The sequence below is a fragment of the Hirundo rustica genome, chromosome 3, assembly GCF_015227805.2.
Source record: "Hirundo rustica isolate bHirRus1 chromosome 3, bHirRus1.pri.v3, whole genome shotgun sequence".
NCBI classification, from domain to species: domain Eukaryota; kingdom Metazoa; phylum Chordata; class Aves; order Passeriformes; family Hirundinidae; genus Hirundo; species Hirundo rustica.
Window position 1 is genome coordinate 25,749,751 of NC_053452.1, and position 27,973 is coordinate 25,777,723.

A 27,973-nucleotide genomic window follows, 5' to 3' on the forward strand; every position below is an offset into this window, starting at 1 on the left:
AAATTGAGTTCCTGAGGTTCCTCCAGACAACTCAGATGGCTCAGACCTCAAGCTAATGTTCTGCAGTCAGTGTGCAGTAATTGTTCATTGCACTTAAATAAAAGAAATAAAAGTAAGTGTTTTGCCAAGTGACAAATCATTATGGTAATATCTGCTCTTCTCTGCAACTAAAGCATAAATGAACGTGTAAAAGAAAATTTCTTACCCCCAGTGAGCAAGGAGAAATTGTCAGTAAACCCCAAAAATATTGTATTCCTTGCATTAGAAACAGTATGAGATTATACATTCAGTACAGATGTAGTAAAGCGATACTGCTGAGAACCAATCACTAATAATCACTACTGCAATAAATAGTTGCTCTGGAATCGAGTCCCCTTTTTCTGAGTGATTACGGTTGTACGTAACATAAAAAGTTAAAGCATGACCTTTAGTCATCAGAATGTGGGAGGTACCACAGCAAATTTGTATTACTGCCTTGGCTGCTTTGATGTAAAAGAACTTTTGTCTTACCAAGGTAAAGTAATTGAACTTTTTAAAAGTTGCATTTATTGGTGCATTGAAATAATGTAAGGCATTAAATCTGATCTCGTCTCTGAAGATTCAGATTTATGCTGAAGTCAAAGCCAGCAGGTAAAGGGTGTGCTCTGCTAAAAAAAAAACCAACGAAGTGCAGTCTTTCTGAGGACATTACAAGAAGTTTTCTTCTGTATTTAAATGCAATGCTAGCTGCCTATTTTTGTTCCAGATTCTTGATCACAAAAATAAAAAAACAAAATATTTTAAGCATCTGTGTGATGGGTAGAGAGGGAGAGCATGCTTTGTTTTAACTATGAATTTCCTTTTATTCTGTGCATAGTTGCCCAGCTTAATCTTTCATTACTAATTTACTGATTTCCATAAATAACTATTTACTTCAAAATGATACCTTCTAAGACATGATTATTTAGAGGTTATATAGCTTGTACTATATATGACAAACAGGGACTACAGACGTGGCAGTATTTTAGCCCAGATGGCTTGACAAGTCAACTGTCATCTTTTAGGAGGGTTGTTTCTTTTGTGGTTTTTTTGGTGTTTTTTTCACCCTTGCACAGAAAAATCATTGACTTAGATTTTCAGCATTACAACTATTGTAGGTGTTTGTCAAGGGTTTGGTAGCAAATCCAGAGGTTTCAAAGTTAGGCTTGTGTTAAGTACTTGGTTGTTTTCTCATATACAATCTGTTGTTTGGAAATCTTTCATTTTTAATAGCCTTTGGGTTTTTAAATGAAATTCTATACCCAAAGTGGTTGTGTGCCTGCATATTATTATCAACATTTGAGACTTCATGCTGTGTAGAGATTTTGGGTATTAATTTTTGCATTCATCTCACATTTCTATGAATAACTAAACCAGCCCTGAACGTTGATGCTTATTAAAGGTATAATGCTAATCCCTTTGGAAATAGGAAAACTTCAGGTATGGCAAAAGAGAATCAATACCTGATTTAAACTTAAGGTAATTCTCAACTTGTTTTTAATTATGTATTGTATAATAAGGTCAATGAAAAAATACATGGAAGCAATTAATATGGGTTATTGCCAGTCATCTGAGCATAGCTGATTTCTTCTAGTGATTTTTTTCTCTCTTTGTAGAGAGCTTCTTTTGCTCTGTTTGCTTTCAATTGATTTTTCTTGTTTAGAGACACAACAAAAAAATTAATAATGTTAATTTAAGGTAATGGGAATGTTTTCATTTTTGAAACAATGGGGGAAAACATAAGAAATAATAAATTAAAATCCACTTAGGAATTTATGGCAGTCCACCTAAACATTCCTTCATCCATAGTACAAATGTTCACTGTTAGTTTTTATACTTTGAATTACTGTGGGTGTAATGTGTTTTATTTCAAAGCTGAATGTCTTTTCAGAATTTTTAGTGGCTCTCAACAAATAAATGTGTGACCACTTATATAGCAGTACAAACTGAGCAACTTACAGACAGGAACCTTGACTGGAATTCAAGATCCATTTCTGAATTTGTACAGGACTCACCTCATGACTTACCATCACGCATCTCAGTGTCCTTGTGCTTCTCTGGGGGCCAGTGAGGACAGATCTACTCTCGATATTAAAAATGCTATATTAAGCTGCTGTTTTAATGGTTTTGGGATGTTATCCAGACTTCATTGGACTCGGCTGTCCCTAGAGCAGATATCAGGTGTAAAGTGATCCTGTACAGTTATTTCCTTGGTTTCCCTGCCACAGCAGCGCCTTATGCCTAGTGCACCTTTGTTGAAAGACCTGATTTACAGTTGTAATTCAGCGCTGCTGCTTCCAGAAGATTTGACAGGGACAAAGACTTATAGCTTCTTTATGAAAGACATACAGCTTCTTTGTGAAAGGATCACCCTTGTTCCTTGGAAGTTGGAGGTGTCTCAGTTTCCCACTGTGAAATGAATGTAGATGGGAAATTCGTGCCCCTGCCAGGAGAGTTTTGATGAGCAGCATTTCAAGCAGCAGAGAAATGGATCAGCAGGGGCAGGCAAAGCTGCACAATGACCAGTCTTTATGTAAAGCCCTCCTTGCGGAAGACCTGGAAAAGATTGCCTTTGGTCTCTGAGGGTGCATTCAAGTCTGCAGCTTGGATATCACCTGTTTGACAGGTGAGACTCCTTCCAGAGGTAATCCCATTATGACTTAAATATTTGTGTTCTTTACAGGATGTAAGTTTGCCTGAATCAGATCTCCCTTTGTCTTGAGAAGTTTTTCTTTCAAGTGCATTCAAAGGTTTTTCTCCTCATGTCTTTTGAGCATGGAACATTTTTTTTGTCCCAGAAGAACAAGAGATCTCAATGAATGTACTCAGTCTGAGATGAAGAACTTGGGAGAAAGGAGTCACTGATCACAGAGGAACACTTGTCCAAAATGCAAACTCCTGATGCTCAGGTGCTTCTCCAATGTGCCCCAGGCATGCAGAGGCTTAACTCCAGTGGCTCTGTGGCAAACTTGGAGCACAGCTCATTAGGGATGTACATGGTGAAAATCAAAGCAGCAGCAGCTGATTGCACATGGTGCTGTTGTGAGGAAATTACTGAAGCTTTTTGTAAGCAGAGTTTTAAATGAGAAGGACTTCTGTGGTAGCTCAGGGAGTATTCCTGAGGCTTTCATAACTTGTCTGGCATTAACTGTGTGCCAGGGGGGAAAATTTGAATTAGTCGTCATCATAAAAGAAAAGCATTTAACAAGTACTTTGTATGAAAGTTAATTTTGCTCTTGGTGTTGATATTAGTGTGACAGTGGCATTGAATGTTCATTTTCATACACATTGGTGAATATATTTTTTGAAAGAAACTAATCAACTGATTGCCTGGTCAAGAGCTTCAATTGTTTTTATTAACTTGAAATTAATGTGGTCCCTAGCACAGACTGGAGAACAATGATCTTATTGTCTCTTGTCCTTATGTGAAATGTAATTAATTTCTTCAAATAGCTTGAAAGGGCTGGGGTAGAAGGGAAATAAAAGAGAAAATTCTAACCAATTTGATACAACAGAAATGAGATTATATTGTAAGCTTTGTGTCATTTTCTATAATGTTATCTCTTGCCTGGAATGAGGGATAGGGGCTAATAAAAGTAGAAAAAATAGAAGTTCAGAATTAGTTGCAATATCTGGCTCTGCCAGGGGAAAAAGTGTCATGAAAAGACAAATACTCTTTCCATCAGGCTTCACTGTTCTTCAGAGTTTATGCCACAGGAAAGATGCTTTTTGTACCTTGTATATTTTCTGAACGTTTTTTGCCTGTACTTCTTATCTTGACTAAAGGGAACATTCAACACTGCATCAGAAAGGAGCCTGTGAAAAGATCTGAATCATTATATGAGATAACTTAAACCCATTATTGAGTAGGGAAGCACAACAAAAATATACTGTTGGAGCACTTGGATTTTTCACTGTAGTATAGGGTGCTGGCAACTGCCAAATGCAAATATTTAATAGGATATCTGATGTGTGGTAACGTTTTCCATGCATGACTTCGTACTCTCTTTTTGAGCACCACCCACTGTGTACAAACCTTAATGAATTTCTAATTTCATACCACCTATACACTTTATTCTGAATTTATTCTAAATAAAGCTAAATCGCTTCTATTAGCATGTCTTTTAGGTCTTCATCCCTACCAATGCAAAAATAGTCAATACAAAAATCCATGTGAAAGCCAAACTTCAGTCTAGACATTGAAAGAAAAAATGGAAAAAAATCAGCTATTTAAAAGGGCTACTGTGACCCTGTGAGCAACAACTAAATTCAGCATGAATCTTCTTTGTTTTTAAGACAAAGGAAAACAGTTTAGCTCTAAGAAAGATTTATATGTGACTCACTCAAATATGATGTCTTGTTTCTCCTCTTCTTTTTTGGTTTGGTTACATGAAATCTAGGGAATCACAGAGGAGATGGCTCAGTTACTTGCAATAGCATAATGAATGCTGGAATTTTCTGTCCAATACATAAAATCTGTCCTACTGGACAGAGTAAAGGGTGTGGATGGGGGTGTGGTGAAAGTTGTGTCAAAATGCAAATATAATGCTTTGAATGTGAGTGTAAGAATTGTTCAGAAAAGCTGATATCCTTGTTTATCTTTTCTGGCTTTTATGTTTTTATGACATGATTTAAGAGATCAGTTCTGTGCTCAGTTCTGCTGGTCTTTGTGGGTGCTACCAGCCCTTTCCTTACCCAGTGACTGTGATGCGGCAGTCTCCTGCACTCCCACAAATGGGCAGCACTGGGTACATTTTAGGAATGTTACAAAAATGCTATCAGAAATGTAGAATACTGGTATCATTTCACCAAGAAAATAGTATTTCATCCTAAGAAAGCATGATGTTGAATCTATGTGAGATAAAGTAAGCAAATTTTCATCTTTATGGTAGAATGTCTTCTATCATAACTGGTTTTGCCCAGTTGTTATTAGTTAGTCCCGCTGCTAATCGATTATGTGGGAAACAAAATTCAGATTTCCAAGCTGAATATTTTAGTGTATTCTTCCAAAACACTACCTAGAGTTAATATGGAAAACATTTTCACTCTCTCCTCGTGTGTCAGAAGGCTTGTCTAACAAGCTTCTCTTGTTAGATCTGAGTACTTGCTCTCATTCCACAATTAGTCCAGGAAAAGGTTTAGTGGAAAAATCAATGCAGCGTTTTCAGTTTGATGTTATCAGCTGTGAAGTGAATGCAGAAGTATTGTAGAGAGCTCTAACTAGAAAAAGGCCAGTGAGTAAACCTATGAACCGTGGCACCAGCATGATGATATAAACCTTTGTTTTCCTGATTCCATTTAGGTTAGCAGCAGGACCAAACCACTTGTCTTATTTAGTGACCTCTATTTAAAAACAAAGACAGGCAGAGTAAGGACCTGCAAAGTGAGAAGTATGAATTTTTTGAAATTAGTTTCATTCCATACTTGGATAAAAAAAATAGGTCTTGTGTCTCGTTGCTTGGGATGATAGTTTTTTTGCTCAGAAAATATTCTCTCCTAAAATCGATGGGTTTCCGTTTCTGAATTGCTTAGTTCATAGCATTGACTCATGCCTCAATATCTTTTCATATAAAATAGCATTAGTAATAGTTAATTAATTAATTGTTAATTAATAGTTTTTAAAGAGCTTTAAAACTTATGCATAAAACATGTCAATGGGCACAGGCTGGTTGTTCTCTTACCCCCAGGTACGTCTTGAGGCAGATGAGCTGGGTTTTGAGACGTGTGTAGGCTGCCCTTTACAGCAGAATTCGTTAATGGGATTATGCTTATTCTCAGACAAACACCTCTTCCTTTTATTATGATTTCAGCATGCTGCTCCCCACATCCACATGGCTAATGGTAAGGCCTTGCAAGCCAGTGCAAGTGCCATTAAGACAAGCAACATTCCTGTGATCAAGAGACAGAGGCAAAATTGGCTTGATGCTTCAGATGATGGTTTCTTTATAGCTACAGAAGAGACCAGGTAAGAAAAAATGAAATCTTAGCAGAGAATGAGGCTTCACTGCATATGTGTTACTGATTCTTTATTTCAATAAGTTTTTGGCATTGTTATCTGAGATTGCATTACATCAAAGAGCCATGTTTGGCACCTGCCAAACTTTGCATCTTCTATCTACTAATATTATCAGCATTTCATTAATAGACTTAGTACCACTTCTCTGTGACAAAGATTAGAACTTTTAAATTTCACTTAGTTCATATACAATGAGGTTTAGAGCACCTCTGATCATCCAGCAAAATATAAATACATCTACAATGTAGGTGATCCTCTAAAATTTTCAGAACTTGAAAAATAGTGTACAGCGGAGAAATATACAGCTCATAGCATCTTTTCCAAGCTAGAAGTTGATTTCCTTTAAGAGCAACTGAGATGATAGTCTCCTTCAGCCTTTCATTTTCAGATTAATTGGTGAAATTTAATGAGCTTTTGCTTTTCCCAAAAGAACTTGATGAAGAGTCACTGGTTTTCTGGAGGTTCCTCTGTTCTGTTCTTTTCTTCCCCTGTCTGTCCCTTTCTTGATTTGATTCAGACTAAGACAAGAAGTTACAATCTGTTTCTGAAAGCTGTGCTTATTTGGCCTGTTATTTAAAAACCTTTAATATCTTGCTTAATTACAGCAAGTAACATCAGACTGTTCCTCACTTCTGTGATTGTTTCACAAGCCTAGAAAAGCTGGTAGTTGAAGTAAAATAGAAAGAATAAAGAGAGGGAAGAGAAAGAACATATGCAAATATAGAGCTAACCAAGGAAAATGTGCATCTTTAATCCCATAAATGGCAGATTCAGCTAGGAAAGTTAACATACTAGCACACGATAACTTGGTAGTTATTTCAGCATAATTGATTATGGCACTTTTTGGGTTTTTTTTATGAGGAATGCAACAATTCAGAGAGAGTAGTAAGAGGCTGATGAGCTGATGAGCTCATAGGCTTCTGATTCCAGCTCAGATTGATGGCATTTTGAGAGCTGTTTGATACAAAGACCTTAGCAATATCAGACTAATCCCTAGCAATTGGATCCTTAAAGTGAGACTGACTACCTTTCCAAGTTTTAGAATTTTCAATTTATTTTATTCCCAATGTTATAGGAATAAAAGAGAGAGAAGAATCTTACACAGGCAGTGATCTCTCCACTGATCTTGGAGGCAGCCCAGACAACTTACCTAGACTAGATGTTTAAATTTTAGGTGGTTGAAGTGCGTGGGATGAGCCCTGGCTTTGCAAATCACACATCTGTGATAGCTCTGCTTGTTCTCATCCTAGGAAATCCCCCTCCCCACTCCCAGGGCTGCAGACCCCATACCCAGGCCAGGGAGAATGCAGAGCTGTTTCTGGCTCTGCAGCCAGGGTGGGGCACAAACAAGGGTCTTAGTCCTCAGGGTCTCTGTCTGCTGCTCTCCTCCAAATAATGAACAGTTTAAAGTAACGTTTGAAACCTCCTGGTGTGGGGAACACTGGGAAGTTGGACATCACTCATACTCCTCTAACAAGGAGGTGCCTGAACTTGTGCTGTTGCGGCACTCTGGCAGGTGCTGGAGCAGCTCATCAGGGAATGCTTTTTATTCTTTGAAACTCTGTTTCACATGAGATCGGTTCCTTGTCTTTCACAGGGATTTTCCATTTTCTCTTTCTATTTTCCTGTCCTCACACCATCCCCATTGACTCCTCCCACATGTGTGCCATCTCCTTTCTAATTTTTTCCTTCAATTCCTTTCACCTTTACTCCAATATTGTTTAGAGATGGGTTAGCTCATTCTCCTCCTAAAAGTCTCCAGCCTTTAGAGCTCCAAGTGGAAAGCACTGCCTGGTTCTGCTGCTAGGAGTGCCCTCATGTCCAGGACAACAATTAAATGCTCTGTTCTTTGAGGGCAGATGGAGGCAACAGCAGTCCCTGACAGCCAGCCTGTCCTGTGATAGGAGACCACACAGCTCAGCACTGCCAGGACAATGTTGAATGAAATATAATTGCAATGGGAAGAGATGTCTAGGGAGGAGATGCTTGAAAAACCAGCACACAATTTACCCAGTCCTGACACAGAATTTAACAAAACAAAACAAAAACAAACAAACAAACAAAACACCCCCCAAAAAAACCCTCCAAAAAACCAACAAAACAAAACAAAACAAAAAACCAACAAAAAACAAACTAACAAAAAAAAGGGGGCAACAAATAAGAATGAGCTGCCAGGGAGCAGCCATTGGTTTCTGGACGTGTTCTGGACACTCAGCTCAGAAATAATCCCCCAGCCTAAGGTCACAACTGGTCCTTTAGGGAACTTTTTTTGTGCTCCATCAGGAGCCAATCTGTTTTAACGTGTGAATTTGTTCATTAAAAACACATATGAGAGAGACATATGCTAATTATAGCAAAAGGAAAAATATTTTCCAATGTAATTGAAGCCTGCAAAAAGGGAAATATTTTCCATTTTGTTTTTGCAGTGGTCCACAACAATTTTCATTTCTCTGTCCTAATTTTTTTTTTTTTTTTGTCTAGTGAATTAATGTTAAGATACACATTTTTATAAAACACCAAGTAGGGGGTTTAGAGGGTAAATTTTCACAGAAATTTAGCTTAAAAAGCCTATACTATGATATATTGTTGATATTTGCATAGAAAAAAAGAAGAGTTATAATTTTGCTCCTAGACTAAATGAGGTACCACTCTTATCTCATGCTAATCAAACAAAAAATGCACTCTCAATGAGCATTCTCAATGTTATTATTCATCAATAGATAGGTGAACATAAGTATTTATTTCTTCGTGAAGAAATTTTAGTAATATTAAGTTTTAATAATCACCTTTTACTCTCTGACTTTAAGCAGCAGTATTATTTCTGTAAAGTTCACTCTTCTGTATCTAATTGCTCACATATTTGAGATATTTGTAGCAATGGATACAAACTATGAAGAGCAGTGAAAATAACAATGGGAATCATATATCATCTAAGCTTTCCAGGGTAACCCTTGGAGTTACCCTAGAATTTTAGGGCAGTGCCTCTCTCTCTACACTCAGGCCACAGTTCAACAATGCCTGGAGGTATTCTTAAAAAGTTAGTGTGAATTTGTGCATCATGGAAACACAAGGACTGGAGTTTACATCTGAAGTTGGACATATTTTTAGGTGTTAATCTGCCCTTCTGAGAACAGGAATGTATTTTATGTCAGTTGTCATGCACATCCTCATACGTTTCAGCTTTGTTTCTGCTTTAAGTTGTAGCTATTTGGAAGCCATTTCCTCTCCCGTTGTTTATCAGTATCTGCACATCTGGGGGAAAATGGCAGCAGAGCTCCCACTGGCGTTTCTGCTTTTCCCAGCCGGATTGCCTCTGCAGAGCTGGGCTGCACAGTACCATGGTGCTGAGCCCCAGACATTCATTACAGCCCACAGCCACTTTGGGGAAGAGACAGAGTTTTTCCTCCTGTCTGGACAGTAGTGCCTTGAAGGGACCCCCTCATGAATTTTGCCATGAGTGTATGTGGATGTCCTTCTGAATACTGTCAGCATGCTCAGGGAATGCTGCCAGTGAATACAGAGGTTCCCCAGTTCTGCTGTTTCATCTCTAGTGGCAAGCTGCACTCTCCATTCCAAACCCTCCCTGATGCCTGTGTGAGACCAGCTCCCGTGGGATTTCCCTGCTTCAGTTCAGTCACAGGCTCACAGCAGGGATTAATGTAGGCAGAAAACCACACGGCAGTTCGAGAACACTTAGCTTTTTGACATTACATCATAATTTTATGTTGACCTTTACTGGATTTAATATTTTTGTGTTTTTCTTTATTTGTATCCTTTTTGAATGAAAAGAAATTCTCATTCCCTACTGTGAAATAACTTGCTCAAGAATTTATTCTAAAGTGCAAATCTGTTTACACAATTAATTGAAAAAAAAATCACTCTTTAAAGAGCCTCACATTTTTCACTGCTCACCAAAAGAATGTCCTTAATTTTTTTTAATATCCCTAGGTATTAGTTGCTAGGATTCTCCTGGCACTGTGTGCATGCTTTAGGATAAGCTAGAAGTCTCCTAACTTTAGAAGCATTTTATTAATTTCTTTGTACTAAATCACCTTTGCTATAAGGAAGTTTTTTGGGTGATGTGGATTCTATTGTAGGCCCAATTAGAGGTCAACACAGAAAATTACCGTATTGCAAGGAACTAAATTTTTTATACAGAATTGCTATTCTGGTAGTTAATAATTGAAAAAATGGAACAGTTCATATTACTGTCTTCAGAACCTTAGTAAAATGTAATATATCGGTTTAATATATCTTGAGTTATACAAGATATAAACATAATCTTTGAGTAAAAGTAGTAATATTACTGTTGAACCATTCGATGTCAAGGGGAATATATCTGTTTATTAAAACTTTTCTTACCAATTCTAGGTATGCAGTGTGCCTCTATTTTCTATACCCATGCTCTGTCCCTAACGGAGTGCATGTGCATGCCAATGCTCAGACTTGTGTAGGGACAGCTAAAACACTGGTTGGTAAATGAATTATTTTTTTTTTCCAGCGTTTGCATTATAAGAAATGTGTGGAAATGTTTGGCTGACTGCGTTATAGCAGCGGATTCTATGTGCTTTCCCTTCATGGGCCGAAAAGCATATTTGCATATAGATCTGCAGTTGAATGACTCAATGCTTGTTTCCTTTCAGTGCTGAAGCAGTTAGAAACCTTCTCACGGTAAGTGCAACTCCATTGGGAATGAGTTAACTGCAACTGCTAAAATTAGAACGTGATCTTTAGCTGTTACCAGCAGACATGGCTTCCTTTTTTTTCTGATAAAATGATTTGAGAGGCATCCCTGTGGCAGCATTATGTAGGCAATTTTCTTATCCCTCACTTTATGTTCTGTCTCCAAATGGAAAAATCTTCCCTTGATTTGTTGAGGTGCTACGTAAGGATATCACAATTGCTGTGATAATTACCTGGTAGCACTCATTTTTATTTATGCATGTCTCATAGCACACACAAAAAAGCTCAAAATCCAAAGCTGCATGTTGAGAAAGAAGCGAATGTGAGGCTGACCACCAGCTTCTGCAGAATGTTGAGTCTTGCTGTGCTGTCAGTGGTCTGCTTCTCTTGCAGAAGTGGGGGAGAGCCCTGCTAGTGCTCATTGCCCTTCGTGCTGCTGCACGTGCTGCTGGCCCTCTCTGCAGTGCAGATTTATCCGTGGAAACCCCAGCCTGTACCTTGAAACACAGACTGAAAACCTGAGAGAACCAAAGCCCGAGTTAAGAGCTGCGGGTGACCTGCCCCTGCCCACTCTCTGTCCCACGTGTGTTTGAATCTAGGCTTAGGAAAGGTCATGCACAGTGCTGGAGCTGCAGCACATTGCTGGGAGAAAAGGGAAAACTGGAGGAGTTTTCACTCTACGCAGTGCAGAGCTGCAGGTCTACGTCTGAGCCAGAGTTCCAGTGGTAACTGCTCTGCTTCTTCTTCCTCTTCACATGTGCAATTCCTATCACACAAATGTCCATGGTTATGTTTACTCTTTTCCAGTTGGTCCCAGCTGCACAAAAAAAATTGTGCACCAAAACACAAAAGAAAAAAAAGGTATTTTTGATCTCTGCTTTTCATAAAGATGAGGCACTTTGATTTGAATAGGGATCCTGGTTTCGAACTACACCGGACTTGGATCCTGGGCATAGTGTATTTTCATTTCTTACTTGCATGGCACCATGGCCTTTAGACCCCAGTCCTGTAACCAGCTGCAAGAAGATGCCTGGCTGCACTCTTGGAGCATCAGCTGCAAGCCTGAGAATGTGATGCTCTAGCAAAAAAATGTATCAGCCTCTAAGGATGTAATTTTCTGGCTCCTTTACTTCTGTTGTATTATATAGTTGTCACACATATTGAAAAGCAGGGATTACAGAATATATCCCTTAGAATTCTGTTTAATCCCCACTGATAGGATTGCAAGTATCTTATTGAATGGCCACATCTGAGTCCAGGTGAACTGACAGCTCTCTCCAGTTGCCGTGACGAAACTGTGTGTGAGGAATTTGGGGAAGAACTTGCTTCGTCCTTGCTACAGTTTAGGAGCCATCCTACTTGGTTAGCTTCCATTCAAAGCTGTTATATGCTCATCAGAGAGCATAATGGTTCCTGTGAGATATTATTTTGACCTTATTTCATGTGCTCTATTCATGAATGCTGTGCACTGTTCATATCTTATAAATCGTACTTTTCTGAGCACCAGCTGAGATACTGTGATACAGAATCACGAGCAGCAGTATAGAAACTAGATCATTATCTCTTACCATTCATTTCTCATTGACTAGCTTTCGTGGGTCTAAAGACATTTTCTTTCAATATTTACCTTCATTAAATTTTTCCTGTTGGACCCTTTATAGTACCTACTAAATCAAAGTAACACTATTGTGATAATGCAAATGTTTGTTTTTAAAAGCAGGTTCATCCCATGGAACTAAACCAACTTACTTGAAGAATGTGAATGTGTTTTTTTTAACTTAAGGAATCATAGCTAGATACAAGGAAAACATGTTCACAAAAACCCCTGAGAGCTCAGCACCATTGGATAGAGCTGGGAGGTTTGAAAAGCACATACTGTTATAGGGTTTGCTTTATCAGTCTTCAGGGCAAATGAAATGCAATCATGCTGGTTTGGTGATATGGATTAATCTTCTCACAGTTTCAGTGGCACTGCAGTAAGCTACTTGCCCTGTTTAAAATCACATGGTAGTGATTTTAATCACTTAGTGGAAGGATGCTGCAATGTTTGGAGCACTTGCCTAGGACTTGGAAAACCATGATTCAGTTCTCTGCTTCCTCACAGACCTCCCGTGATATGTCAAGCAGATTTTTAAAGTCTGTATCTCCAAGCATTTTTACACCTAACTGTTCAAACACAACATGAAGAAGGTGCCTAAGTGCTTGCTTGAAGACTTGGAGGTAAAGAATAGGTAACTCCCGTTCTTTGTCTGAAGAATTAGATGAAGCCTTCTCGTTCTTAATGTCAGAAGCCTTAGAGGGGATCTTCTTTCAGAGAAAACTCTCTACCTTTATCAGTAATAAAGTCTCATGGAAATGCCACCCACAGGAGTCCAGAAGCTGTTGACTGAAACGAGATGATTTGTTAGTTTCAGAGCTGCCTCCACTGATTAGCAGGTGAAAATTGCTTAGCACTCAGCTTTGGTGATGACCGCAGGGAGGCTGAGGCTAGGAACAGATGGCTGTAAATGACCTAGTTACTGCTGCCTGAAAAGTCACACCTTTGGCTGTTGTGAAATGATCCTGCCCTGTTGTGAGCAGATATTCAAATACGCTGCCTCTCCAGGGGGGCTTAGATACCAAAGTTTGCTTTCTAATTGCATCTTAGGTCAGAGTTTGAATGTGGTTAATTCACATGACTCAGCTAAAAAACAAAGGCACGTTTAGAAGGGCCACTAAGCCTCTTGCAATCTTCTCCACTGCTGTTGACAAATGTTCTCTCACATTCAGACAGTAGGTTCAGAAACAGCCAGAAATGTCTATATTTGGGAGGGGAAATTTCTAAAATGAGGTTCTTTGTAAAATTTTGTTGACTTGGGAAATGGGAGGGAAAGAAAACCTCAACAACTTTTATGGAATACAGAGATAATAAATGCATTAAGGATTGTCTTAAACATATATTGGTGGAGAAGCTCCTGTATAAGCACTTGACTTTTCCAGAAATCTTGTTTTCTCTGCTGGATCTTCCAGACCCAATTCAGCAAAGCCCTTAAATCCATTCCTGAACTAAAGTACATCACGTAGTCCCCAATACACTTTATATGTCTGATGTTAGATTGGGATGCCATGCAGTTCTTTCAACCTGTTTTCTTATGGGTCTTGACAAATTTTGAGTTTCCTGCAGTATGGTTGCCCATTTCAAAAGGTTGTTTGTTTGTTTGTTTTTTTCCAGAAGCTGTCTTTTGTGTTCACACAGAGGATTTGATGTAGCTGAATCCAATTCTCTTTATCAAATGTTTTAACTGAAAGTCTTAGGGCTTAGCTTTTTGTTAGCTTGCTGCTTAGTTTCTTCCTAAATCCACATACCCAGTGGGAATGTGTCATCTTTGTAATATTTGGCCATCTTCTATTGTGGGAGTTAAAACCAATTTGGTTTTGAACAAGAAGAAATTTTTCTATAAATAAGCATCTTTGTATGGGAAGCCGATTTCTCTGTCAAAGCCTTGGGAAACATACGAAGCAAAATAAAAATGCAAACTTGTCAGGCCAACATATTTAAGTATCAAAGAAAAGATAGAGACAACATTAATCATACAATTGTTACCTATAGTGAGGCTAGAGTAATATCAGCTTAGGGCTGAAATTAGTCCATTCTCAGCATTCCCATGCATAAACCATGGTAGTTTCTCACATTAGCTCTTAGATATTGATGATTGCAATCCCCAAATATTGTGCAATATCACTGTTCAGATATATTTTTCATTTTTTATAATTTCTGTACTGTGCGAGCAATAGTAACTTGTAGAAGCTGGACAAAGAGTTAAGGATTATTTCATCTGAAGGCAGAGAAATACACAGCAATAATGTACACATAGGCAGGGAAACTATGGAAGTCCTGTGATGAACACGCTGTTGCTAAAGTTAAATAGCAAAAAAGATAATAAAATTGTACCGTGGTGAATATGTTCAAAAATATGGTGTCAGTGATCCCCACAGTCTTAAAATTCACACAGAACTGTCCACTAAGTTTAATTTCTAAGTTGTCCTCTATCAAAGCCTTCATTTCAAAATACAGATAGAGGATTTAATTATGAATTAGTTCATATTTCAGTGTATACATTTAATCATTCATTCTTAATACTTTCCCTGATAATTTGGGGTTTTTTTAAAACTCATGACCTTCTGGCATAAATGTAGGTAAGGCTGTGGAAAAACAAGTGTTAGTTGGTCTCTTTTTGTGAAAAAGCTTGCATAAGTAACTACATAGGCATTTTAAATATAAAATACCATGGAGAACATATTGACTGTGACTGTGAAAAGTCAATCACAGAGATAACTAACAGTTCTTGTCAAACATCTAAGGAAGCTTGACTGGCTGTTTTTGTAACTTGTGCTATGGGTAGAGGCTAAAACATTTATTTGACAAAATACTACTCAAGTGTTTTTCTTGTGGAGAAAACAGAGATCCAAACTTTAATATTCCAAGGTTGCCTCTTGCTTGATGTGAGAGAAGTAATTACCAGACAAGTAATTTATTTCAGCCTTTCTCTAGCTCCACCATTTTTTCTGTAAGCTTGAGTAATATTGGCGTACACCTACTCTTTAGGATGCTGTGCAGTTTTTAATTAGCCAGTCCGACAAGAACTAGGAGATACTGACGCGAAAAATGCTGGCCATAAGTGTGGAGAGCAGGAAGAGTGGCAGAAAATGAACTTCAATAGACCTTTGGTCACATAAATATTTTTAAAAATTAAAAAATCTTCAACCTTTGATGTGAAAATGACCTTAGGAATTAGCATCAATTCATTCTGTGGCAAAGCTTTCTTCTGTCCATGCCACACTACAGATTTCCAATCCATATTCTGCCCTGGAGCTTCTGTATGTGGAGAAATGCTGATTATGCAAGAGATTGATGGTGTGAAGTAGAGCTCCAGGGGATGGGCTTGTGAGGGAACTTTTGCTCTCCAACTGTTTCTGGTAAGACTGAATTTTTTTTTTTTTTTTTTTTTTTTCATCCCTTGCTTAATAGCAAGTACCCAGGATGCCAAGAACCTCCTCCAAATATAACCTATTGGTACATATGTTATTCCAGGAAAAGTATATGCATAATTGATAGAAAGGAAGCATATTGTCAATTTTTTTGAGCCTCAGGTAATATTATAAGCTGTAATATTGTAAAGCACAGTGTTCAGGCCAAAATGTTCAGATGAAGCATTCCCTGAAATAAGCAAGATAAGAAAAGAAAGACAGAAAAATGCTAATAGTATTGCAGACCTATAGTGTCTTTTTTTTTTTTTTTCCCCCATGAAAAATATAATGAGTTTTCTCTTAGACTTAAATGAGCATATTTAGTTGACACAATATTTTTGAAAGTTTTCAATGCAGTAATTAATGTTGCTGGGGAAATGGCACTTAATGCTTGTAGCCAAAGGCCAGAAACAGAAGTTGTATGTTCTGTACCTTTTTGTCATAGAAACTGGGATACTGCTGGAATTGTGAATTAATACTCAAGGCGTTTGGGGAGCAGTTGAAAGCAACATTGTGTTCCACTGCTAGCCAGCTCACTCTGATGCACCTTCTCTTCCGTTTCTTGCTTGTCTCAGGAAAAATTATATGTTGCCATGTGGGTAAATTTTTCATCTCATAGCAGGTGATGTTTAATCAATATGCAGAATGGCCATCCTGCTGCAGAATAAATAGATGGTTTTGAAAATTCCTCTTGGTAGAGTAGGAATTCATCCTCACCCTGCTGATATAGTTAGGAAGAATAAAGGAATTGTTTTGAAATGTGATGGTGTTTGTGCCTGTGAGCTGTGGAAGGCTTTTTGGCTCCCTGGATTCCCAGAGTGCTGGTGTATTGACACATCTGCAGTGATCCTGTGTGTTCCTTCCCAGGGAGGAGAGGTTAAGCAACCCTTTATTGGATAAAGCAGACTCCCTGCCTTGCAGCCCCTGCAGGGTAAGGTAACTAAGGGGAGGCTAATGAATTTCAGATAAAGTACAGAGCAGCTGTCCTGTAGCTCAGCTTACAAGTCTGTTGAAGCCTGAGTGATTGTTTTGTTTCAAGGAGTATGGATAATTTACTTTTTTACCCATTCCATCAAGCTTCCTTTGCTAGGACCTGGTAGTTCTATTCCACTCTACAAAGTTGGATACTGGTGAAATGCCATGAATTCAGATGGGCTTTTCTCCCTTCCCTGAGGGAAGGACTGTTTGAGGAACACGGCTCTGTGCATGACTCTGCCGTCATCACTGCTGTGTGTGAGGTGCTGTCCCTGCAGCACCTCATAAAGCTCCACCCAAAACACAGGGCAAGTCCATGTTCAATCTGTGTTGTCCATCATTCCTACCAAGCAGATCAAGGGGGTTTTGAACTCCTCCTGTCCCTGGCTGGGCCTCTGTGCTGCTGGCTTCCATGAGAAAGCCAGTCTTTTACCCAAACTGATGTGTAAACTTTGCTGTCTCAGCAGTAGGTAACCTTAGCCTCTTGGTGGTAAATACCAAGCTCACAGATGAACTGTGAGGATAATCTCACTGCTGATTGGTGGGATCTAGATTTATTCATCAAGTGATGACCAGTGTCTGACAGCATCTCCTTATAATGTCTCTTAGGGGTTAAAAAGATTTTTTCAGTTCCAGCACTCAACTGAAAAATGAATAGTGATGCTGTGAGTAGGACTTTGTTTCTTTAATTCCTTCTCTCCTAAACCAATTTAGAATATTAATGAAATATTTTCAGGGGAAATGAAAATATGGAAAAATCTATTGAACTAGGTGATTATTCCAAAAGCCATGACAGTTGCTTGTAGTTAAAGTGGACAGAAATAATTTCAATAGTGGATATTTCAACAGTAGATCAGCTTGCTGTTCTAGGCACTCTAGAAATGCATATAAAGAGATGGTTTCTGCTCCAAGGTGATTTTGATTTAAATCAGCAGCAGGTAAAAAGAGACAGAGGTGGCTTGAGCCATGCAACAAGTCAGGCATTGACACAGCCATAGAAGTCTGTGCTTTAAACCCTTGACCTGGATTTTTCCACCCAATAAAGAAAATGCTTCAACCCCATTATTAATGGCCTTTTATATATGCATAGTAGCTGTAAGCTGTTGCTTTGAAACACAAAACATCAGAGAAGCCCTCAAGGTGATGAAGCACTTGAAAAAATACGTTATCTTAAGCTGCTTAAGAAGACCTTACACTGTCATTTGTGTCAGATTGCAACCTGCATGTTTAACTGGTGTGTCTAAAAGTTATTGTTCGTAGAGAAAAGTCTTGCTCCATAAATATTGATAAAATATTGGAAGATAAACTCTGGCAAAGGAAAACATTTCCTTGCTAGGAGGAGAAAAATAAGCTCTTAAAACATTTAAATAATGTTGGCTTGTCTACAGCAGCACCTCTTTAATCTCATAAAGGTTATATCACTCTATGTGCCATCTGTATGGGTTTTATAATGCAACTATGTGGCTCATGGCAACAGCTTTCCAATAGTTCCATGCTTATTAAAGTCTTCCATTTTGTTTTTATAAATTAACATTTCCTAAGGCCCTTGTTTTTAAAAGGTGTATCAATGTCAACCCACTTCTGCCTTCCAAAACTATTTTTAACTAGTTTCTGTCATGTTGAGGTTAGATTAAAATTTTAATGCAATATGGGAAATCTTTATCCTGGAAGTGTTAAGGGGGGAAAAAAAAAGTCTAAAGCAGCAAGCCAAAGAGTTAAATAAAATACTTCTCATTTGCACACAGGTAGAAATGTAGGAAGTGCCGTGAGTCCTTCAGTCAGCAAAGTATCAGGTTTCTAAGGTTCTGTGCCTACAGCTTCATCCCAGTTAAATTCTCTTTCAGCAAGGAGCACTGCACGCATTTTGGCCTTTCACTATGTTTAAAAGCCTGTTGAAATTAATAAAAAGCCTATCAGCTTTCTAAGATAGTACCCCCTCCTGTAATTTAATCCAATGAATAGTTAAAATGTGCCTCTGGATAAAAGTAGCCCTCAGAGAAATAAGTGATTATTACATCTTATAACCACCAAGGAATTATGGTTATTCTTTTAAATAGTTGTTTTTTCCTAAGTGGCCTTGAATTTGTACTGAAAATTTACATTGCACAATATTTATATTGCCCTGGAGCAGCAGCAGCAACTTCACAAACATTTCTCTAGAATACCTTTCTTATTTTTTCAGCCTTGTTTTCTTTCTGAATGACTCTGTGGTAAGACTGATTGCAAGTTTCACACGCAGTTTGTGCCAGAACACGAAATTCTGCCAGTGTTGGCAGTATTATGCATTGAGAACGTTTATGTTGCTGTTTACACTTGGAAAGTCATGGCAGAATACTTCGCTCCAATGGAGAGATTATATGGAATTTCAATTATGATTGTGCAGAAAATCAGTTTTCTTATGCCTGTTGCTGACCGAGGGGTGTTCCTTGCGCTACCAGCAACTGGATAACAATAAATTTCCACAGCACCTATTCTAACATATGAGATTGTTGCTCAAATGGCATCAGTCTAAGAAAGACTCAGGCAAAAATATCAAACTAATTTGGGGAGAGTGAGGAAAACAAAGCTATGTCCTTGAGCTTCAAATTCTGTAGCCAGGTTTGTATTAGGTCGTTAGTGTATTTTTAGTGGAAACAGAGCACCAAAAGCATTCTGGACCTTGGTATTTAAGGAGAGTTATGCACATCTCACGAGTACATGTGTGCTGAGGGCAATTCCTCTTTCTAGGAAAATGTTTCTTTCAAAACAAATCTTGTCATCTGCTGAAATATCAGTGGGCATTTGCATGCAATTCCTTTCTTTCACCGTAGAAATTCTTCCATAACCTGTATTTATTTAATATAGCTTCTTAAGCACTGTTGGTACAGCTGATCAGACCAAAGTCAGTGTAGTCATCACAACTCTGAGTCCAATGCAGAGGAGGTAAGACGGATGCACAACAGTTTATATATAGCACAGTAACACTCTGTATCAACAAACTTAAAGCAGGCAATGCCTTCCAGTCCTACTAGAAAAGGCTTGAAAGCACGTTCTTGACCAACACCAGTTGGAGGCCTCTCTTTATTCTATTCAAGTTTAAAAATTTATGCTGCTTTAGTGTGTGGCAGAATTAGAGAAGGGAGCTTTGAGTCAGCTTTTGCAAATGTGAAATTTTGCTCCCAGTTATCCTATTCCTGAGAAATCTGGACATAGTAGATTATATAGGATTGTGCTTCATTTCAGCAGATGGTGAGTTACATGGAACACACTTGGATCCTGAGAAAGGATTGGTTAATTATAATGACTCTCCCTATTAAATTTAAGCATGGCACAAATGCCCTGTACAGGCTAACTATTATTTCTACCCATGAAGTTCCAGTCTGTGTATGAAACTTGAACAGAGACATTAGGTCTTCATCTGGACCTTTAGTAAGACTCATGTACATTTCCATATTTCCCTGACTAGGTGCCAATGGCCTTGCGTACCTTTATCTGCAGCTACTAATTGAAGTGTCATGCAGACGTAAAGAATGTGTATTATTCCTACATTGCACCAGTGCCTCACATTTGACTTAAAAATGAGTCCAGTGGGCTTTATATACTGATGCCCTATTAAATATTTAGTTCATTCTCATACTTTTGGTCCCAAGAAGGCTAGAAATACAAAGCAATGGCTTTAAAATACTTTTGAATTTGCATTTCAAGTCTGTAATACATCATGCTTCAAGAACTAGTACAAAAGTCAAAGGAAAAAAAAAAAAAAAACCCACAGGGAAAATGGCAATTAATCTGTCCTAACAACTGCAAAGGATGTTACCAACGATACAGATATTAAAGCCATTTATTGCCATTGCCAGATAAAAGCTTTATGTAATTAAAACATATGGCTGGTATTAACTGAAAGAGGGACAGGAAATTGAGCATTAAAATTGACTCTGCCCTTGTTCAGTGTATCTTTGAGGGAGGGTAAAGTGCTATGAATGAAAGGGTGACAACAACTTTATCTTTGAATATCCTGTCTTTTGTCAGCTATTATTGCAACCTGCATGTTTAAGTGTTAAAAAGACTCTGAAGTATTATGAAACCTGATGAATGCCTCTCAAAAAGCTAGACTGTATTTAGATGCTAAATTCTTCAGTGTAAAGAATCCAGTCCCTCCACCTTCTATAATTTTTGCAGTAAAAAGAACAGTTTTGGCTTTGGGAGAAATGATTGTTTAAATATACCACATAATGTAGTCAGTGGAAATTTCCATTCTTCCGGTTTTATTTCTGAAAGGCTGTATCCCAGAAAGCTAATTTCTGCAAGCATTTTCACAATCCTATTTAAACAGAAGTGCTGGACTGCCTTTTAAGAGTCCATACCAGATTAGTGGTGTGGTGGGGGGTTTTTTGGTGGTTTTTTTTTTTGTTGTTGTTTGTTTGTTTGTTTTGTTTTTTGTTTTTTTTTTTTTGTTTGTTTGTTTTGGTTTGGTTTTTTTCTTTTTTGACAGAATATATAGAGCTAGTTTCATTTATACTCAGTGAGGAGTTGACTCAGTTAGTGGCTTGTTTGATATAATAATGTGACAATATTTTTGTTCTGCCTTTCTTTGTGCTGGTTTTGAACCAGTATTTAATGGAAATAACTATATCTTTTACTTTACTGTCCATACAAAATAATGACTCATTTTAATCTCAAATCCTTTACTGTCCTTACATGTAGTGTCAGCTGCAAATTACTTTCATAAGCAGGAACCTCTTGGCAGTTTATAATGTTACTTTATTAAAAATTCAGAAGAGTAAACAATTAGCTGATATTATTTGAACTTTGGGCTTCTCAAACAATTAATGACCACATTCCTTCTGTAAATAAATACAAAGTTTTACAAACAAATATATAAAAAAGATACAGTTCTGTAAGGCTCTGCTGAGATGATCCCCATTAGTAATTCGTGTGGGTAATAGCTATTGTCTATTCACATGAATTTACAAAACCTGGCTGTCTCATTATTTTAGATGGACACATTTCTGCCAGTCTGAAATGACATTTCTATGGACTTACTGTTCTGGAATGTATACAATATTTTTACAATCAATTTAGTATCTTTTTTGGCCTTATTTAAGTTGATCTTATAAGGTGACTACTCAAACAGTAAGGTTTTTTTTTCTCAGTAGGCCTGTGTGAAAAGCTGAAACCTAACTTTCTGGTGATTCCTTTTCTTTTCTTCTGTCGTGCTTATTGCTGAATGGTGCTAAACCCTAATTTAGCATTCCAGGCCATGAAGACATCCTTCTTTCAAAAGGGAATGCATCTCTGAACCTTTAAAATATATTAATCAAAATATATTTTTTCAGGCTCCCTTTAACCTTAAACAGCAGAATATATTCTGCTTTTTGCGTGTTTGGGTTTGTTCTTTTTTTCCCCTAATGTTCTCTTCTGTGGCCCAGTTAGTTAACGTGAAAGCTTACATCCCTGGGGAACACTCAACCTGTAACTGACTGGTAACAAAATAGGATTTGAAATTTAACATGCAAATTGTTACTTTAGAATTCAATAGAATTTATTTACAGCTGATTATGTATTTTCAGTGTCATGTGCCACCATTTTTCAGTTTCAGAGGTAACAGCCCACTTAGATGAAAGGGAAAAAAACACTCCTTGAGTTACCATCTCAGAGCCTTGATGCAGGTAGGCATCTCATCACCTTGTAGTTTGTAGGTCCTATTTTACAAGTCAAAAAGTCTGAATTAGAAAGCCTGGTCTCATTAAGTATTAGAAGCCCCAGTTTGCTTTAATTTATTTCCATAAGCTCAAAATGCCTGTAATTTATAAAACTACCTAAATGAAGACTGGGATTCTTGTGTAAATTCAGAAAATACGTCATTTTCTAGCAGCATCTAATGTTCAGGTCTGTCTTTTCTGTGTTTTTTAATACCATACCTTGGGTACCCTCAGCACCGTGGTTATTGATTTATAACAGAAAAGAGACAGAGAAGTTGAAACATAGCAAGGATTTATGCTTCAAAATTAACTTTCCTTGGATATTTAGGATTTCAATACAAGCAACATGGTCACCTGGCGTTAATATGTTTAATCATCTGAAAGTCAAAAATGAAAGTGAATTTACTGTACCTGAATGGCACTAGTAAAAGTGCCCAGAGAGCTGGGTTATGTGTTATCTGCAGAGGTGGTACAGTGTAAATAATGACAATTGCTCCCACTTTTACAGAGGTAGCACATTCATTGGGTGCTAGCATGGTCCTGTCTTCTGTGGTCCTTCATTCCAGTGTCGATATCACATGTGAGGATTCACTACCTGGGCATTCTGACCCAAGATTTCATGTAAATAAATACCATTATTCAAGTATTATCTAACACCAATTCACTTTTTGATGACTCATTATCAGACAACTCTGAATCCTCAGTAGATGGACAGGGCTGCCTCTTGTTGGCTGCAAGTCTCTTTTCCATGAACTAGCCTTCCTGCTCTGGTAAGAGTATTTGTTATGTTTGTTATTGGCTCTTGTGCAGTCTTCTGTTAAAGACTGAGATTTATCTCTTCTGTTGTCTCTCTCTTCCTCCCCTCCTTTCTTCCTTCCCTCCTTACAGAAAAATCCGTAAGAAGTTCACCAGATCGCAGCTGAAAAGAGCTTCCAGAACACCTTGTTCTCCGATCATTGCAAAGACGAAGTCTCTCATGAACAATAGGCAGGCTCGATCAGAGCCAGGACCCATCATACACTGAAGATATAACAGCATCAGCACCATCATAATGTCACAATCATGTTTAATTGTGAATGCAGACATAACAGGACTTCCCACATCTCTGAGAGAGAAACATTGTGTGGACAACACATCGTGGCTGGGTTCTGTGTTCTGGATAGGATCCAACAGCAGCCCTTGTTTTCCCTCATCTTTGCAAGGGATACTTCTGGTTCACTGTACAGGCCTATCCTGGATTCCCTCCATTCCCAGTGTTGGCTGGTCAGGGAGGGGCTGTTTGCACTGGTCCCACTGAATGGATGCAGCTTCCACCCATCACATTTGTTTATGCCTTCTCGTGGCTCAACAAAAATATGAAGATTTCAAAACTATTGCAGTGTCTCTAAAGTTGGACTTTGCCTTGAGGTGTTGCATTTTCAAACAGAACTGCGAACTTGGAGTGTTCATATTTTTCAGTATTTTCTTGAGTCACCTTGGATCTGATTGTCTAAACTGAATGTCCACAAGGACATTGCGGTATTGTTGTATTGTTCAGCAATTCTGAAACTTAGACTCAATTAGGAAATGCCCATAATTAGTGGCCAGTTTTGAAAATGTAGGCCATATTAGATTTGGTTCAAATCCTGGAAAGTAGTATGTGTGACAGTGAACATCTGGCTGGACTAGTTGCATGTGTAGGAACTGGTCCTATTGTCTCTATATTTGAAAGTATCCTCCTATTTCTTTGGCTATATTTTGCATTTCTTGAAGCCCGTTCTGAATAGTGAAAACCAGCAGAACACCATTCCCAGAAAACATGAAGAAATAGATAATTCCCTGTTAGTAATGTCTCTCCACAAAATAAGTTCTACATTTTTATATGTCTGGATAAAAAGAGGTCTTGCAGAATGCTTTGAATTCATAGATGTAAGGCTACGGATGGATACTTACCATGGAGAGATGATGTGCCTTTTGAAACTATTTGTAGGAAACTGTCAGTCTCCCTGAAGGTGGAAATGGCAACAGAGGCAGGTCTTTTTTTCTACTCAGGTACTTAGAGGTGAAAAATCTCTGCCCTACTTTGAAATCCAGAAAAAAACTATAGCACTGCTGTGTGAACCTAGTTAGCATATATTAATCATCTGAAGCAAGTTGTCCTTCAATAGGTTTGGATTCCATGTGGCTTTTAAAGATGTGGTCAGACACTGAACACATCATAGCAAAGTGAGATGAGCTTCGAGACTTTTTTTCTTTTTTTCCTTCCCCTCTCTCTTTACTAAGTAGCTCTAACAGTATAGTACAGATGTGAGATTTTCATCCATTTGTGGACATGCACCCAGCTTTGTGGTTAGAAAGACAAGGATGTAAGTGACATCTCACACTTCTGGGTGATCCCCCCAAAATGATTTCTCCTCATGCATTTTATTGTTTCAGTCTAAAAGAGCATCTATGATCTCAGCCTAAAAGTAGCCATACTCCATATAGAATTTTGAGCTGCTTTCCACGTCGAATTTTGAGCTCCTAAGATAGTGACTCAGATGCTTCTTCAAAGAAGAAAGCACCCTGACCTCTTGAAGGGACTTGCTGATCATTTTCCATAATGATGGATCCAGTTCTTGTCCCCTGTCCTTCACCAGCAAGAAAAGGGTGGATATGAAGAGAGGTTGATGACACAAAGTGCTTGCTCCTAGTGCCCTGAACATTTTAGTGAATGTCATTGATTCACACTCAGTTGGAGAAGAGCTGGGATTCATCTGCCTACAGTACTTTCCAGTAGCCACTGAAATATGTCTCTTCTAGGCACAGGATCTGCTTTTTCCTCTAAACAGGAGGGCTTTTTATCAGATAGCTGAGTGGAGACAACCTACTCTTCTTATTAGTAAGAATTGCCTTTATTAACTCCAACATGGAAACACCTTCTGTATATTAGCTTCCTCACCCATTAGAATAAAGAAAACATGATTATTCAGCAGTCTGACTGAAAGTGCGAAAAACATGAACATAACAATCTTTGTCTCCCTCAGACATCGGTGAAATCACACACAGCACACTCATTTTCAATGTGTTTTTAGCTGGGAGGTGGTAGATTTTTTTACCCTGCCTTATTAAGCTTGTACTCAAATGATTTCTTCTAGTCAGTGTGCTCCAGTGTCTAGACAGTATTTTGTAAAATCTCTGCGTGTTTCTGCTTTTGACAAAAGTATTAGCATCCATAATAGTCCGTTGTGAAGTCATTTTTTCCTCTTTCCCTCTGAGGAGAGAGAGACTGGTACCACAGCTCCCTGTCAGCAGCCAGCCGCCTGACACCCTTATCTTTTGCATCAAATAGCCAAGGTAAAGAAGAATCCCCTGCAGCTTTGAGCTGAGGTGCTTCCTCTGGATCCACTGGAAATACTGTTCCACCTCTGCCCAGCACAGCCATTTCCAGGGTTGCAACAGCCCGGCCTTGGGGTGGGTGAGGCATGGAGGAGACGGATTGCTGGAATGACGACTTCTGCTCTGTCCTTCACCTGTTCGCACGCAGCTGCACTGAGCTCCTCTCTCCTATGCTGTGCACAGAGAAATTGCACACCATGCATTGCACCTTAGATTTTACCTGCTCTCTCTTCATCTTACCTGTCCATCAAGATGTTTTCCAGAGACGGATGCAGGATTTACTTGTGAGTTTTGACTGAGAGCGCGGATGGAAGATTTGCTGAAGTTGTGGTCCTCCTGCCGGATTTGGGCTTAACAATTTAAATTTTTGTAGAGATTGTGAAATTCCTCATCACAATATCATGCAATTCCACACTTTCTGTTAAGTTAGAATATTTTTTACTGGCTGTGAGCAGAGATGACACATTCCTGTGTACACTGAAACAGTGTATCCACAACAAATCAGAGCTCTGTACTTTTTTATCAATCTTCCCAAGTTACTTATTTTAAAACCAGCCAACATATATCAGTCATCAACAATGACACTGAGTATAAACATGAACCTTGTAAGCAAGGACAAGAAGTTTGATACTTACCATGATATGAGTGAGAGAATCTGCGCAGCAACAGCGCTGCATTTACAATATGATTTATTTTTCTGTTAGCTAAATAAGAAATCCTTCTGAAATTTTGCCACTCCCCTTACAAATATGGGCCTAGAAAGCCATGCAAAATGCACAATCTCTTTGTGTCCAGAGGCCTCACATAGAAAGTAGGAAGATTTTTTTAATGTTTAAAATATCTACGTTGCCATTTTCTACTATATAGCTGCTCTGCTGTCTTGAAATATTGTGTATACTGTTTTCAGATTATTTTTTAAAGGCCCCGACTCAGTGATGGAAGTTTTGATTCAGTAGGATGGAAAAAAAAGGTTTTGAAATACTTGAGATTGCCTGAAATGTGTTGGTCATATGAAAACATCGTTAAAACCAGTGTTTTGATTAATGGCAAATACAGCCTTCGTTTCTGCAGTCCAAACCTTGCAGCATATTATGAAAAACTGGGAATTTGAACTGAAATGTGGAACAAACAAGGATTAGAAATGGTGAAATGGAGCCTGCACTTACAGAACGTGCACTTTTTTAGTAATCTAAAGTAAGATTTATTTTTTTTTAATAAATATAATTTCGACAGAGATACTTTCCTAATTATGAAGGCTTAAATAAAATGGAATGGCTGCACAGTAGTTTCTGATATAGTCACAGCATAACATGCCACAGCCTTTTGCAGAGAACAATTGTAGTCCTTCAGAAATACTATATTACTGGACGCAGTGTCTTTATGTATATGTACTGCTATGGTAATGGAATTGTTAGAATCCTTTGGAAATTTCAGCAAAATAATATTAGTTTTTCATTTTGTTTTGAAGCTTCTTTATATAAACCTGTGTCTTCATAAGCCAGGAGGGTTGTCAAAAGATCTGAGTTTATATAACCGAATAGTGGATTTTTTTGGAGTAAGTCAGGACTTTTTTATTCAAATGTTGCATGTTGAGGGAGGAAACCTAATTTTGGAATACATGGGTTTTGGATAACAGTTTTGAGGTTGTACTATATAGTGATCAACAGTTTACAGAATGTGCTCCTGCTGCTCATAAAGATTTAACAGTTGGTATTGAAATACAGTATTGATTAAATCAAATAAAAAAAAAAAAAAGGAAAAATTAAAGAGTTGTCCTTTAAAAGTTCTGTTGTTTAGACTAAAAGTGAATTTCTCAATGGAATGGTGAAACTGGGAAGCTCAGTGTTGGGTGTTTGAGAATGTGGAGCACCTTAGAATGAAACAGTACTATTTGATTTGCATTAAAGTGTCTTTGTGTACAAACTCTGTGACTCTTGGCCCTTTTTGCAGGAAACTGCAAGTTTTCTGCATTGGCACTGTCATCCTGTTTTACAGTAGGCTAGTGGATAGTCAAGAGACTGAAGATCGGTGCACTGCATGAGAGTTTAAAATACAAGTAGATAACAAGGGGATGAGGAGAGAAGACTCAGAAGCTGGGAAAAGTGAGACATGAGGTATTGTTCCTTACACTGGAACACCAGAAGGCTGCTTAGGATTGAACTGAAATCTAGGCAAGAGGACTCACAGTCCACAAAAGCAATACTAGAAGCTACCATGCATTGCAGTCTCCAGTGAA

General features: G+C 38.2%; 1 protein-coding gene across 3 annotated transcripts in view; it reads left to right on the forward strand.

Annotated features, from left to right (window-relative positions):
- Positions 1-27,504, forward strand: part of MTA3 (metastasis associated 1 family member 3) — a 137,986-nt gene extending 110,482 nt beyond the window's left edge. Inside the window, exons 18-20 of one of the 3 annotated variants that reach the window (XM_040059828.2) lie at positions 5,829-5,983; positions 10,678-10,705; positions 23,269-27,504. In XM_040059828.2, the coding sequence (XP_039915762.1) occupies positions 5,829-5,983; positions 10,678-10,705; positions 23,269-23,280 (195 nt within the window). In that variant the 3' untranslated portion in view covers positions 23,281-27,504. Of the gene's footprint in view, positions 1-2,701; positions 2,756-5,828; positions 5,984-10,677; positions 10,706-23,268 lie in introns of those variants that run through there. The other 2 variants (XM_040059827.2, XM_040059829.2) reach the window with 2 other exon arrangements.
- The last annotated feature ends 469 nt before the right edge of the window (positions 27,505-27,973 follow it).